The following is a 16,029-nucleotide window of genomic DNA, read 5'->3' on the forward strand; positions in this document are numbered from 1 at the left end:
AGAGGATAGAAACCTACAGACTCATCAGTAGGGGGCTAGTTAAATAAATTATGGTACATTCATACGGCAGAATCCTTTGCAGCTAAAAAAGAATGAGGCAATTCTTTATATATGATAGGCAAAAAAACTCCGAGACATATTAGTAGAGAAACCAAAGTATAGAATAATGCCTATAATATGCTACTATCTGGATTTGTTAAAGTAGAAAAATAATACCCACACCCTCACACCTGTATTATGTATGCATAAAACAGATCTCTGGAAGAAATTTTAAGAAGCATGTTAGTTGCATATGGGGAGGGAACAAGTTAACGGTACAAAATGGAAGTCTGGCTTTTCATTATTTGTCTTTCTTTGAATTCTGAACCACATGAATGTATTGCCCACTCGGAAATTTTTTTAGAATGCCTTTTTCAGATTTCTATCAAGCCACATCAGCAAAGATCATTCTTAGGAAGTATTATTTTGGCCCCTTATAGGTTTGCTTTTACTGAGTGGCACTTTCATATTATGTCATATCCTCTAATGTATTTATTATATAGAGATGATATTAATTACATAAATAACAATCCCCTCATCAGGATTCAATAGAAAAATTCCTCTCAGGACTCTAAATCATGCATTTTTTGAACACTTATCCCCGACCCATCTTATTTTCCTAGCTTTATTTTCCTTTAGTTCAATTTCTTTAGTGATTATGTTCTATTCTGCTATATGAATTTCAATAAGCACCATTAATCTATTCTACAAAACATCAGATAAATAATTCTATTTAAAAATAATTCTGATGAGTAAGTCCTGAGGATCTAATGTACAGCATGGTGACTACAGTTAACAATACAGCATTATATACTTGAAAGTTGCTAAGAGAGCAGATCTTAAATGTTATCACTATAAAAAAAACGGTAATTATGTGAGGTGATAGAGGTGTTAACTAACCCTACTGCGGTAATCATTTCACAATATATACATGGATCAAATCATCACAGTGTACATCTTAAATTTACACAATGTTATGTCAATTATATCTCAATAAATCTGGAATAAAATTTTAATATTAAAAATTTAAACGTTAAAATAAAAAAGTTTGATCTAGCTACTGTAAATACCTTTGAATGAGTTTCTTAAAATACTTTCTGCAATAGTAATGTATTTATTCCAGTTGATTCATATGTAGCCATGATGTCCCACCAATGGCCAAAGGACACACTTTTAAGATTAAGTTAAGCTAACTGAACTCCCAGGTGCTGCCATCATTAGCCCCAGGCTCCACCCAACTGCCAAATTAAAAAACAATGCATTTAAACCAGAGTTCTTTAAATGACATGATTGTGCTATTTTGTAATTGTCTAAATGAGAAATCATTCTAATCTCAAATGTATACCAGCCTATCCTCCTTTTTCTACATCTATCAAATATCTATGAAACAATTCGATCAAAAAAAAAACCCAGAAACAAAATCAAACAACACTCACCAGTAGCACAGATGGCTTTGTAAAGCAAATAAATATTCATTAAAACTTTCAATGGGCTTCTCCTGTAGCACATAGTCAATGCGTTGGCCCCCATTCAGCATTCCCACATTGATGGGTGGGACTTCTTCCTTAACTGCCACAGGGGTCTCCTCTGTGTTAATATCTGGATATGGAGGAACTGTAATAAGAATCTAAAAGCTTCCAGCCCTCCAAGGTTGTCCTTACTTCCCCTGAAACTCCAAGTTTACCATAGGATGAGCTACTCTCTGTTCAGAAAACTCTCTCCCATCTTCCTCCTCTCAATCTCCTTAAAGCTTCTCCTCAAGTTACACTGATTTCATCCAGTCCCCTTTTTTTCTTTCCTCTACCTCTGACAGCTAATTCATTTGCCTTTGGTTTATAAATTCAATGCAAGCAGGGACAGAACTCTTTAGGCAGTTGAAAACTAAAGCAAAAGAATGCAGTGTTAACCGTGAAATGAAGAGGAGAATATCCTAGCTGGTCCCCAGCCAGGAAAATAAGCCTGACCCATGAACACAGACATTCCCCTGTGAAAGCACGGTGATCCAGGCTCTTAACATCACCCTCACAGTTCCCAGGTGGGGGCTTTCTAAAGCCTCATTACCAAGACGCTTAGCTTCTGTTGACATTTTTCCGTACAAATAATGTTTTTCCATAATTTTTGGCTATTAGATGACACAAAAGGCTAGCAGGGCAGAAGGCCCATTAGGACTCATAGTATTGGTTCTGCACAACAAAAAGGGAAAAGTAAGAAGTCCGTGGGAGAATAAGAACTACACACCATGGAGTCCCTCCTATCTGGCCTGATACAGGAAATCAATGTGTACAGTGTCACTCACCACTAGGCTTCTCTGAACTTGATTCAGGTTCTGCTTCAGTTTCTTCTGCAGTTTCTGAAGCTTGTAAGGCAGGGTATGGAGCTCTGGTGAAAGACTTCCAGGCCATCCGCAGCGAACCTAGCAAGTTGTTTTTAAGGTCCATACTCATCCTGGTCAAGCCCTCTCTCAGTTCTGAAACACACATGAATAAAGAACATTACATGGTTTACATAGAGTTTAGGGTCCAACACAGCTAAACAAAGTGAATGGGGTCCAGTTGGTGTGCACTGACCAGAAGGTCTAGAATCATCAAGTTCTGTACTCAGACTTACCTAAGTGCATCCGCTTCCTGCCTTTATGATGTGGGATCAGCATTGGCTCAAATTCCACACCTGGGACAACCATTGGTTCAATCCTATAGGCCACAGGATCAAACTACATAGGAAAAACAAAAGCTACATATACCTCTGCTGAAGAAAGATAGTCTGAGGAACCAAATATCAGGCAAGAATAATTATAAGCTCATTTGTTGAAAACGTACAGTTGTTCTGCCCCATAACCTCCAGATTCATAGTGTTATAAGTTGTCTCACTACTACAGAATAGTAAAGGAAAAAGCATATTAACACAATAGAAAACCATATGCTCTTTACCATAAGCCCTAATATTCAAGTAAAACCACAAGAGCTGTCCAATGCTTACAGGATGATAAATATTGAAGAAACCTTTGCATGTTGGAAATTTGTAGTTGGGATCAATTCTCTTTAGGCCTCGGACAGTAAGGAACATGCCAATGGGAGATCCAAAGGCAAAGAATATTTCTGGTTTATATATGAGCCGGGGGTATTTTACAGACACCTGGAGCAAGGAAATAAAAGCATCTCTCATTAATAACAGAAGTTACATCTGTTCTTACCATACCAATGGCAGGCAATAAAATGACCAAAGAGAACTGGTAGCAGTGTTACCTGCCCAATGCCAACGTCCATATAGTCACCATTTGCAGTGTCACCAGTACAACTGCAGAACTCCGATTCTTTGGGGATGTTAGGCATATTCATCCCTGAAGCTGACGGTGGAGTTGGTCTATTAATACCCTAAAGAATAAAAAATAGTTCCGTGGAGCTACTATGTAGTAAAAATATCCAAAGGATTATACAGTTTTCTACAAGTTTGAAAGGATGCTTGAGAAAGTTCTGAAGTAACAGCCAGTAAGTCTAGGAAGAGTCTCTTAGAAAACAAGATAAAGCTGACAAAAACAAAAGTTGCCTTAAATTATCAATTGACATCCCTACACGCTCTAAAATGATGAAAAGCTGTACACAGCCATTTGGACGCAACTGAAACTTTAGGCAACCATCATGAGAGAAAACAACAGCAGAACACTGTAGAAAGGAAGATTGAGGATTGCTACGGAGTTCAGTGAAGTCCTCTGCCTTTCTAATCAAAGCAAGTGGAATGTTTCCATAGGTATAGAAAATGATGCAAATACAGGGCCGAGAACTGAGTGTTAAATAAGAACTGAGCAATTTGCTAAAAAGTTTTAAAATAATTAACTACTAAGATATGGAAAGGAATTCAGTGGCCAGAAAAACTGAGTGTAGAAGTACTGTTACAACATGGATAAAACCTCAGTACATTATGCTAAGCGAAAGAGGCCAGTCACAAAAGGCCACATATTGCATGATTCCACTTATATGACAAGTCCAGAATAAGAAAATCCATAATGACAGAAAGTAGATCAGTGGTTCACAGGAGGAAGGAATGGGGAGTGACTGCTAATAGGTACAAGGTTCCTTTTTGGGGTGATGGAAATGTTGTGGAATTAGATAGTGGTAGTGGTTTCACAATTATGTGAATATACTAAAAACCACTGAATTGTACACTTTAAAGGGTGAATTTTACGGTATGTGATGTGAATTATATTTCAATGAAGTGGTTATCAAACAAAAACAAACAAAAAAAATGGAATAGAAGGAGGAGTCCAGGGTGGTAAGACTTCTGAAGTCTTTCTAAGGATATCAAAAAAGAAAATGTGTTTAATTTCTAAAAAGAGAGCTAAAGATCAATTAACAGAATTGCTCAGTTCCCTAGACCAAACATCTCACAAAGCACAAAGATACAAGGATGTCAAAACTGTTGAATCCTACAAGCTATACTAAGCACGTACCATTGAATTTTTTCTGGTCCTAAAGTAGTTTAATATCTTCTTTCTTGGTCCTAAGGGAATTCCCATTTCCTGAAGATCTTTGTCTGTACATAAAGCCTAGGCATAGAAAATCAAATATCTTTCTTATTTCCAGGCAAAATAAAATCAATTAAATGTTCTGTTCTCTGTGAGGAATAAGACCTAAGCACTCTGTTCTTTGCTTTGTACTACTAGGGTTCCCTAGTGGTACATCATCATAAATAACTTCGAAAAGGAAGGAGTATTTATTCATAAAGGACCTGAATGAAGAATAAAAAGTATCAATACTACAGTAACAATGCTATAGTAATATAAGTAACATTGCATCATTGTAAGAAAAACCTACAGAATGGGTAGCTAACTTCATGAGAGAAAAACCCTCAATTTCCACACTCACTTAGGTGTGACATTCCTGAGGAAGATTATATTCCTACTCATGGAGACAGCAGTAAGACCATACAGCAAACAAAGAGTATGAAGACTCACAATCAAGATCTCAGCTTAAGTGCTACTCACCTGATTAGGGAAGTCTTCCTTCACCCTCCCAGACTAGGTTAGTTCATCCTATTTTACATTCTTATACCTCTGTGTACTTTTCCTACTTAAAACTTATCACAATTGTAATTATGTGTTTGATTACTTGTGTCTTTTCCACTAAACTATAAACGCCACGAGGTTAGGGACCATGTCTGTCTTATTCACCACTCCATCTTTAGTACTTAGTACAGTATGCCTGATCATAGTAAGAATTTACTAAATACCTGTTAAATGAACGAATGAATCACAAACCTGAAAAAAAGCACAACAAAAGTGGCAAAAAACAAAAACAAATAAATAAGCAAATATCAACAGCAGAGCTCCTGAAAGCATAACAGAAAAGAGTTGGAATAGTTAGCGGTCATTTATTCTTGCTCTCATGTTCTTTGAGCTGTGCTGTTCTTTAGTTTTTGCTCTATCGCTATATGTGTATCAATTTGGCTCCCTCTGAAGTCTGAACTCCCACAAAGCAAAGATCACTTTATTTAATAAAAACACATAAATAATGCTAGAGAACACTACTAATGATAAAGTATTTATGGCTAACATGCTTTTAAAGGGTAGGCTCTTAGTAAGCGGTATAAAGATAAGCAATAAAAATACTGAAAATGGTATAGCATAAAGTTTTAAAAGATTATTTTTACCAGAGCTTCCTTATCTACTTTCTCCTTCTCAAAGATACTAAAGAATTCAGAGAGTTGAAGTTTCTTCAAATCTTCCTCTAGTGTCGGTATGTCTCCTTGAGCCATGACACTATTTGGCAAATCCTAAAAATTAAATTGCAAAGCTCATATTCTCTAAATTCATTTAGATATTCCTTTATTAATACTATTTTTCAATAAAGAAAGGTACTATGTAAGATTTCCAGAGATGTAACTTTAAATAACCTGTAACTTATACAAAATATAAATTAAGAGGTCACTCATGTCTAAGTTTTTGCAACTTCAGTTGAAATTTAATATTTTTAAATAAATGAATGAGTGAATAAATGATTATCAAAGTATTCTTAATTATCAATAACAAAATATTTACTGAGCTCTTATTAGGGAAACTGTTTAAGACATAAAACAATCTAAGACAAAGCCCTTGCCCTGGAAGAAGTCACAGTCCAACAGGAGAAATAGACACTTACATAAAACAGAAAAAAAAATTACAAGATAGTATATGCTAAGTACTAATTCGGCACCATAAATAAGTGTTCACAGGACTTTGTTTTACTAAACAATGTTTAAATACCAAGTCCTCCCACTGCTTTCAAATAGAATTCTAACAATTATATCAATTTGCATCCAATGCATTCTTCATTCCCTCATATGCAAACTCCATTTCAGCTCAATTCTATAATTCTAATAATAGATCAGTAGTGCATATTTATAATAGAAAATAAGACAGTTATTTTAGAATGTGGCAAATATTTGTAAGAGCATATTACTATCTTGCTTCTATCATCCAAGAATGACAGAGATAATTACAAGTCTGTTATAACTAAAATAAATGTAAATTTAATGTTATGGTATGAGACTAAACTAAGCGAGAAACAAAAAAAAGTCTAAAATCTAAAAATCCTTCCTAAGAAATACTACAAGAAAACCTATCTGAACATCTAGATTACCTTTTTACTGTCAATATCCCCCAAAGAATCTTTCTGATTTGTTAGGATATCAAACAATATAAGCGAACCTATAAGTAAAATAGAAGAAAGAAGGGACAATTTCTAAGCATTAGCACTAAATAGCTGTCTTTTATACACAGAATTAATAAGCCAATTACCCATGCAGCAAAATCTAGGAAGCAGGGAGTCCTTCTTTCCAATCCACCACCACCCTTCCAACCCCTTCCAAATTCTTCATCACAGACCAGTTCTAGACCTCTGAATCTGATACTGATAAAAGATATCGTATTTCAAACACAGGTGTCCTTAAAATGTGACGGTCCTCTCTGATCACAGAGAATTCATTTGTTACCTAAACTATGACCAGCAATGGATACACCCCCTTTGAATTCAGGGTTCCTCTGCAGAAAAAGTGTATATATTCGGTTCATTTCAGAAGCAACCGTGTCCACGATAGTCTGACAGTAGGTGGGGCTATTGTAGAAGAAGACATCCAGAATTGTGTCATTGGTGAAGTGCCTCAGGCGGTTAATGCTGGGCAGGGTTATTCGCTGCAGATCTCTGAAAAAAAGGAAAGATACTTTAAGCAGAAAACCTAAATACATTCCATAATCTCCTCTAAGTTATTATACAGCTTAGCCTTCAAGCTTGGACTTAGATATTTAAAGATACAAGAGACAACCGTCAATTTACAGGAAATACAGGACAGACATGTTTAATGAAGTCAAAGGGATGTAAACAGCAAAATTCAGGGTGTGAGAAACTCTGCAAAACAACCCAGTTTCTTCAATACATAAATTGCAAGAAAGTAAGAGATGGAAAGGTAATCAAGAGATTAAAAAAGACTTAAAAGATATATCAACCAATTGCAATTTACGGACGTCATTTGGATCCCAGTTCAAAATACGTATGTGTGTGCATTTGTGTGCGTGTGTATATATATATATATATATATATATATATAATGTATGTGTATATATAAATCATGACATTTATTAGAAAATTGGAAATTTGAACACTGACAGTATATTTGCTGATACTAAGAATTTTATTTGAGATGTAATAATGGTGTTATGGTTATATTTTTTTAAAAGTCCTTTAGTATATACAAGCAAACATTTACAGATGAAATAATATGATATCTAAGATTTAACTCAAAAGTAATATGGTAAAGGGATGGGCACTAGACAGAGGTATGAAGATATGGATGGGGCAGAACTGGTCATGTATTGAGATTGTTAGGGCTGGGTAATCATAATCAGTACACGAACATTTATTATATATGTTACGTGTACAAAATGCTCTGTAATATAAAGTTTTTTAAAAAGGCAGAAGTTACAAGAGGCTCCTCCTAGAATTCCCAGCATTAAGGTTTTTTGATCATAAGTCAAATGACAAACAGATCAGCTCCTTCTCTCAAGGCAGAATTTATAAAGGGTAAAAGAAGGTGAGACCGCCAGGTGCCAAAAGCAAACAGAACTCATATCTCACAAAGGTAAACCATGCTGACACTGTCTAAATCAACTTCCAGTTAAAGCTTTCTCAAATTCCCAGGAATTCCTCAAACATTCAACAGCTTCTGTAGTTTAGAGAGGGTTATGTACCCTTAGTAACCTCTTAAGATCAGCTCAAATATGAACGAATGTGAACTCCACAATGAGTAGAACCAACGCCGCAATGGAACGTTTGGCACATGGAATATGCCCAAATCACAGAGTACTAACTATATTATGAACACACTTCTTTCTGGAGAGCCTATAGCTGAACATCCTTAATATAAGGCAACCTTCTCTGATATTACCATAAAATTTACCAACAAAGCTACTGGGTTTGCAACTTAAGAAAGCCATCACTTAAAAAGTCATTGTACTAATTATACCTCAAGTTATAAATGCTGATAATTTTATGTTTGGGGATTTCCTTTTTTTGCCCAAGTTTGGACAAATATTATCTAAATAAATATGATCACAAAAGGAACAACAAAATACTTTGTACATCTTGAGGAAAGTTGGCTTTTGACACCAGGAGATGGAAATGCTTATCCACTATGGGAAGAAAGCAATGTTTGGCTTTAACGCTAAAGAAATAATAAAGCTGTAATAGTAAATACTAATGAGCCAGTAAAACATACTGGGAGAAGATACACACATTTCTTTACTCCTAACCCAGGCTAGCTAAACCCAAGGGATTGGTCAGTATTTAATAATGTATCTCTAAGTAAAAGACACAGAAGTACAAAAAACTTTTTGTTGAACAGAATTTTAAATATTATGATCAGCTACAGCAGAAATATCCCTAAGCCTATCAATGATCAGAAAACATATTACGATCACTGAACAACTCAAAAGTGTAAGGTATTACTCACACATCCACACCAGTAGAATGCAAAGGACTGTGCCAGTTAACTGGAAGAAATTCTACCCTCCCAATCTGCTGATTTTCTTGGGCTTTCTTAAAATGCGTCTGTAGCAGGTTCAAGGAAACACTGCGAAAATCATTAACTGGAAAAGAAAATTAACTTATGCATCAACAGTGAAGCAATGACTTTGCAGAATTAGGATGCAAGAGGATCATGTAATTATACTCTATCTACATGTACTTAGAACACGTATTTATTTGAGTCAAAAATAGCAAAGTGGTATTTGGGGAAAATTATCAGTGCATATAGGAAAAACTGTTCCTTTAATACAGAACTGCTTTTACTATACAAAACATTTCATCAAAAGAAAAGCTAACTTCGGGCCGGCCCAGTGGCGCAGCGGTTGAGTGCACACATTCTGCTTCGGCGGCCCGGGGTTCACCGGTTCGGATCCCGCGTGCAGACATGGCATCGTTTGGCAAGCCATGCTGTGGTAGGCGTCCCACATATAAAGTAGAGGAAGATGGGCATGGATGTTAGCTCAGGGCCAGTCTTCCTCAGCAAACAGAGGAGGATTGGCAGCAGTTAGCTCAGGGATAATCTTCCTCCCAAAAAAAAAAAAAAAAGAAAAGCTAACTTCAAAACTTCTACTGAGCTATGGGAATTGTTTCAATTAAAAAAAAATTTACATGATTATGTCAATCAGTCTTGCAGTCAGATTCCTATTCTAACTTTCTGGTTCTATACACAACCACTACCTAATATTTTAGATTAAAAAAAACAGCATTGTTGTTTAAAATTTGTATTATGTCCATCTTAACCTTCTAGAAGGTTTGTGCTTAGACGCATTAGCCAGTATGATAAGATTCCCAAACTGGGATAATTAGACTTTGAATACTATCAAGTATTAAAGGACATTACCTTTCAAAATCAAGTTAGACTAATGACCTAAATATTCTAATTATCAAGAGGTTTATCACAGTTATTAATTACAAAAACGACTGAAGGTTCTGTTATTCATTTAAACTATATCATCTTTATGGTTTTATTTAAATTCAGAATGGCTAGAATAGGACCCTCATATCATAAAACAATTTTATAAGGATTAGGTGCTTGTTTCACTCAAGAATTATTAGTTAAGAGCATAAACTATTAGCCTAAGGAATTTACTAGTACTTTAGGTCTAAGCTGGGAAGCTTTACTACCTTGCCACCTGTCTTTAGCTCTCCAAATCTTATTATGCAGCGAAGACAACAGACTAAAGCCAACACTTTATCTCAGCTCCAGGAGCACTAAGATTCCCCTTAATCATCTAATCTTAAATGCTTTGCAACCTACCACACTGTACGATGCTTCGAAAGCGGAGATCACAAGCTGGTCCAATCCCATGGACTACAAAAACCAAGTGATCTATTTGTAAAGGTTCCCCTATAAATGAAATTTAAAAGAAAAATTATTCTATAACTAGTGATGTATTCTAAAATCAAATATTCACAATGAGTAAATTATAGAGATGGGATAATTTAAAGGATACAAAATAGTCATATATAACTGCTGAGTAAAAAGACAGTGATTTTTCTTTGTTTCTAATTTATCTTGAAAGAAGTCTATGAAAAAATGTTCAGGTTTCTTAAACTTCTTATTTTGAAAGAACTGCAATCTTACAGAAAACTCAAAAGAATAGTACAGAAACTCCCATGTACTTTTTATACATTTCACCACATTTGCTTTATTCTCTCTTTATGTGTATGTGTATACACACTCATTTATTTTTCTGAACCATTTGGGAGCAGGTTGCATACATCATTACATGGCACACATAATAATTCTTTAACCCTTTAATATTTCAATGTGTATTTCCTAATATTCTATTATATATCCACAGTGCTGTTGCCGAATTTAGGCAATTTAGCACTGATAGAATACTTTTATCTAATATTCTGTTTTTATCAATAGTACCAATAATGTCTGGTATGTATCTGAAACCTGAAATTTTAAACTCATCTTTTTAAATTACAGTGAGTCTAAGACTTTGTCCAAGAGACAAGCCATTTCCTCTGTAAGGTAAAAGTAATTTTATAAATATATTACAAAACCAACCATAGTATATAAATTACCCTAGGTAGATAGCAATGGGTAACCATTAAAGTCCTACTAAACAACACTTTTCCTCAGTTGAAAATCTTTAAGGACAGGAGTTATCAGGAATAAATTTCTAATCAAACAGGTGAAATCACACTTCTTAGAATTAGGACTAAATCAGTTCATCTGTACTCAGTGACTTCCTGATTACTACTGCCAAATTTTACTCATTCTACCATATATACTTAGCAACTTTAAAAGAGATTTTTATAGCTAAGATTCTTAGTAGATGAAGTGATGCTAATCTTAAAACTCAGAATAAGTCCATATGATTAAAGATTATTTCTAAGCCTTGAGGTAATCCAAATCCAGAGAAAAAGATCACAATTAAAGTCATAAATAAGTATATCAGAAGAAAAAATAAATGATTAACATTACCACAGTGAATGTCAACAGAGATGTTCTCAACCCCTCTCTTCACTGTTCTTGGTCGACCCTGCTCAGTGGGTGTTGAGCCCCATTCATCAGACCCTGTAACTGGCTGGTAATGCACCATAAGCTTAAATAGAAAACATCAGAGCAATCAAGATATTCTAGATTAAGACACCTCTATTTATACATTTTGAGAGATAGAAACATGTCTTTCAAAACCTAATAAATAGCCAAGTCTCAACTGGAGTTTTGATATACAACTCCCATAGCTTGAAATGAGAACCCTGAAAATACATTAGGCTAACACTGTTTATCTTAAATATCTTACAATTTTATTTGTCATTTACAACTCAAATAAAGCTAAAAGAAAAGAAAAAAATACATCAGGCTAACAGATCTTTCAATGACACCCTACACATGGAAGATATGCCTACATATTATGTCAGAGATAATCTACAGCAGCATAATTTTCCCTAAGGAAATTCTTTTGTATAAGCTGAACGAGGTAAATAATGGTAGCAGCTACAAGTTTTAAGTTTCATAATTGTGAATGCAACATATAAATTTCCAAAGGCTATCCTAAGTAGAATCCCTAGGAAAAAGAAACCAATTAAGTTCTCCTTAGTACTGCAATTAACCCTTAATACCAACAGTAGAAAAAGGCTTTAATTTGCTTTACCTTTGGATTGTGTAATATAATAATTTCTCTGTTAGGAGACTCCAGTTTCTTTTTCCATTCATCCAGAGTTACAGCAAGCATGTATGTTTCCTTAAAAGAAAACACATTTCATTAGATTTCTCTAATAGCTTTTCTATTAAAACTGAACTTTTTCACAATAGTGCTAGATAAACAATTATAATAAGAATATCCTACTCCAATTTATCAACTTGCTTTTAAAAATCTTTTAAAATTACAACAGATAACATTATAATACAAAGAAAAAAATCACTCTTACTCTATCATATAGACTGGAGATAACCACTGTTCACATTTTGGTATATTTCTTTCAATATTAATGCATGTATATTTTTCATCAAATTACAAATATATTACCTATATAGTTCTTTCTCTTGATTTATCAAATTTGTTTTAAGATTCTTTTAAAATTACAATAGATAATAGCGTAGGACAAAGAAAAAAGATCACACCTAATTCCATCATCTAGATCAGAGATAATCATTGCTCACATTTTGATATATTTCTTTCAATAATATCAATGTCCTACCCCAAATTAAAGAAAATAAATTTCAGACTGTTTTCAGAGCAAGAAAAATAAAAGGCAAAAAAGACCAATCTTACCACACACCAAAATAAACTCAAAATGGATCAAAGACCTAAAGATTAGGCCTGAGACAATAAGTCTTTTGGAAGAGAATATAGGCAGTACACTCTTTGACATCAGTTTCAAAAGAATCTTTTCGGACACTGTAACTCCTCAGTTGAGGGAAACAATAGAAAGAATAAACAAATGGGACTTCATCAGACTAAAGAGCTTCTTCAAGGCAAGGGAAAAAAGAATTGAAACAAAAAAACAGCTCACTAATTGGGAAAAAATATTTACAAGCCACTTATCCGACAAAGGGTTAATCTCCATAATATACAAAGAACTCACACTGCTTAACAACAAAAAAACAAACAACCCGATCAAAAAATAGGCAGAGGACATGAACAGACATTTCTCAAAAGAAGATATGAATATGGCCAATAGACACATGAAAAGATGTTCATCATCGCTAATCATCAGGGAAATGCAAATCAAAACTACACTAAGATATCACCTTACCCCCGTTAGATTGGCAAAAACATCCAAAACCAAGAACGACAAATGTTGGAGAGGTTGTGGAGAAAGAGGAACCCTCATACACTGTTGGTGGGAATGCAAACTGGTACAGCCACTATGGAAAACAGTATGGAGATTTCTCAAAAAGTTAAAAATAGAAATACCCTATGACCCAGCCATCCCACTACTGGGTATCTATCCTAAGAACCTGATATCAGATATCTCAAGAGTCCGTTGCACCCCTATGTTCATCGCAGCATTATTTACAATAGCCAAGACGTGGAACCAGCCTACATGCCCAGAAACTGATGATTGGATAAAGAAGATGTGGTATATATACACAATGGAATACTACTCAGCCATAAAAAAAGACGAAATTGGCCCATTCACAACAATGTGGATGGACCTCGAGGGCATTATGTTAAGCGAAGTCAGTCAGTCAGAGAAAGACGAACTCTATATGACTCCACTCATAGGTGGAAATTAGTATATTGAGAAGGAGATCTGATCGGTGGTTACCAGGGAAAAGGGGGGGTGGGGGGAGGGTACGGAGGGGGAAGTGGTGTACCCACAACATGACTAACAAAAATGTACAACTGAAATTTCACAAGCTTGTAATCCATCATAACATTAATAAAAAAAAAAAAAAAAAAAAAGACCAATCTTGTGGTCATAGTTTAAATATTAACAATGATCACCATTAGAGAAAAAAATTTTAATTTAAAGGCGTTAACAGTTTCCGCAGTAGTTTAAAATCTGAAAATAAACCTACTTTATCCTGAAATTTACTTGCAAAAAGAAATGCTATAAAGTGTGATGCAGATAGAACCAAACTCTTTCCGGAAATTTCACAAAATAAATCACAAGAGGAAGAAAAGATTATTAAATGAGGAAAAAAATGAAGAAAATGAGTAAAAAAGGATCAAAAAAATACCTCTAATACTTGGCTGAAGCTCTCCGAGTAGGGAACATACTTATTATCTTTGTCTCCCTTGTAAAACCAGGTACATCGTCGCACTTCTGAGGCTAGCTCATCCCAGTACACAGCATACCGCATCCTCTCCCCCAAATGAACATCGTATCTGCCCCCATCAGTGGGGACAACTCTCCCATTACAATCTTTTCCTACAAGGATTGGAAAGGAGAAAAGAAGTACATACATCAAAACAAACCTCCCCAAATGCAATTCTGAGTTATACTCTAAACAATGTTATGAAGCACATGAATGAAGTTTCTACTTGGCTAAATTAAACAAAATGGAATTTAATTGGTATCTTTTTTTCACTAACTACTTTATAAACCATCAAAACCATTCTTGGTTTTAATGAAACGTGAAAAAAATAATGCCCAAACACTGTTTTTTTTCTGAGGAGAGACAGCAGTGTCCCTTAAAAAAGAAAAAAGAGTATATAAGGGGGCTTTTCTGAATCTTTTGCTTGAGGGGCCAAAAGATAAATTAATGAGCATAACCATCATGATGATAAAGTAGTGACTAGCATCATTCTTATTTCATAAAAGAAGAAAAAACAAGTAACAAGTTAAAGAATTCATTCTTTTGCAATGTCACACTGCCCCCCACACACATACTCCTTTTTTCCTTTTAAGACTTTATTTGTCCTTTTTCTCCCAAAGCCCCCTGGTACATGGTTGTGTATTTTTAGTTGTGGGTTCTTCTAGCTGTGGTATATGGGATGCCACCTCAACATGGCTTGATGAGTGGTGCCATTTCTGCGCCCGGGATCCAAACTGGTGAAACCCTGGGCCCCCGAAGAAAAGCTTGCGAACTCAACCACTCCGTTACAGGGCCGGCACCCCACACACATACTCTTTATAAACAAAAACTGAAACATAAGCTGGAATGTAAATATTATTGGATAACTATGCAGAAATCACAATAGGTACTGTTTCCAAAATACAGACCAAATTCTTAAACGTTATAAATTGGCTAGGTAGCAATGCTGAGGCTTCTATATAAAAATGCTATAGGAGACAACTAGAAAAAAATCTAAAATTTATCTTTAATAGCCCTCACTATAAAGACTATCACATTATAGTTTGAGAGAGATGATAGTAAGTCTGTCTATTACAAGTCATCATTTTCATCCTACCAGAGCCATATGCCTCTTCCAGCTGCTGTGAATCCTCAGAGTTGAAAGGAATCCACGTCTCCTTAGAATCTATTATTTTACAGTAAAACCAATGAGGAGACACGGGTTCATACAAACTGCAAGCATCCATGTCTATTAGCTCAAAGGAACTGCATGAGTTTGGCGATGGGGACGGATCTGACTGGGACAACTGTTCCTGGTGTGATTCCACTGATGACATTTCGTTCTCTAAAAGACAAGATAAAAGAAAATTCTCAGAAAAACTATTTTCCTTCTATTAACAGTGTAATTGTTGACACCCAAAAAAACTGGTCATTTTAAGGTGTCATTTCTGCAAAGAACAAACAAAACAATCTAAGGGGGCTGCACAATTTAAAACAGAAATAACTCCAATTAAGAGCTGGATTTTGGGGGGCGGGGGGAGTTAAACAAAATGCTTCTTAGACAAACCGCTTTGCACTGATCTCCCAATTCTCTCAGAAAATTGCATGGTTTTAACCAGACAATAAGTTATAAAACAAACCCAGAATCACAAGAAACATAGTTAAAAACCTGATTGCAACAAAACATTTTACCCCAATTTCCAATCTAATTCTAGAGCCAAAGGCAAAAACTTA

The 16,029-nt window shown here is 35.1% G+C and overlaps 1 protein-coding gene across 9 annotated transcripts in view; it reads right to left on the bottom strand.

Annotated features, from left to right (window-relative positions):
- Positions 1-16,029, bottom strand: part of DDHD2 (DDHD domain containing 2) — a 36,364-nt gene that overhangs the window by 19,137 nt on the left and 1,198 nt on the right. For 3 of the 9 annotated variants that reach the window (XR_011498879.1, XR_011498880.1, XR_011498878.1), the window contains exons 2-17: positions 15,413-15,640; positions 14,239-14,429; positions 12,203-12,292; positions 11,530-11,650; positions 10,348-10,437; positions 9,016-9,151; positions 7,003-7,211; positions 6,651-6,718; positions 5,683-5,805; positions 5,263-5,290; positions 4,484-4,579; positions 3,282-3,410; positions 3,016-3,171; positions 2,647-2,749; positions 2,336-2,506; positions 1,476-1,638 (exon numbers count right to left, since the gene is read on the bottom strand). Coding sequence is in view for 3 of the 9 variants with exons in the window: in XM_044762070.2 (XP_044618005.1) it covers positions 1,476-1,638; positions 2,336-2,506; positions 2,647-2,749; positions 3,016-3,171; positions 3,282-3,410; positions 4,484-4,579; positions 5,683-5,805; positions 6,651-6,718; positions 7,003-7,211; positions 9,016-9,151; positions 10,348-10,437; positions 11,530-11,650; positions 12,203-12,292; positions 14,239-14,429; positions 15,413-15,632 (2,066 nt within the window). In the remaining 6 variants the exon portion in view is untranslated. The remainder of the gene's footprint in view (positions 1-1,475; positions 1,639-2,335; positions 2,507-2,646; positions 2,750-3,015; positions 3,172-3,281; positions 3,411-4,483; positions 4,580-5,262; positions 5,291-5,682; positions 5,806-6,650; positions 6,719-7,002; positions 7,212-9,015; positions 9,152-10,347; positions 10,438-11,529; positions 11,651-12,202; positions 12,293-14,238; positions 14,430-15,412; positions 15,641-16,029) is intronic. The other 6 variants (XM_044762070.2, XM_044762077.2, XM_014831070.3 and 3 more) reach the window with 3 other exon arrangements.

This window comes from Equus asinus, chromosome 27 (genome assembly GCF_041296235.1).
Source record: "Equus asinus isolate D_3611 breed Donkey chromosome 27, EquAss-T2T_v2, whole genome shotgun sequence".
Lineage (NCBI taxonomy): Eukaryota > Metazoa > Chordata > Mammalia > Perissodactyla > Equidae > Equus > Equus asinus.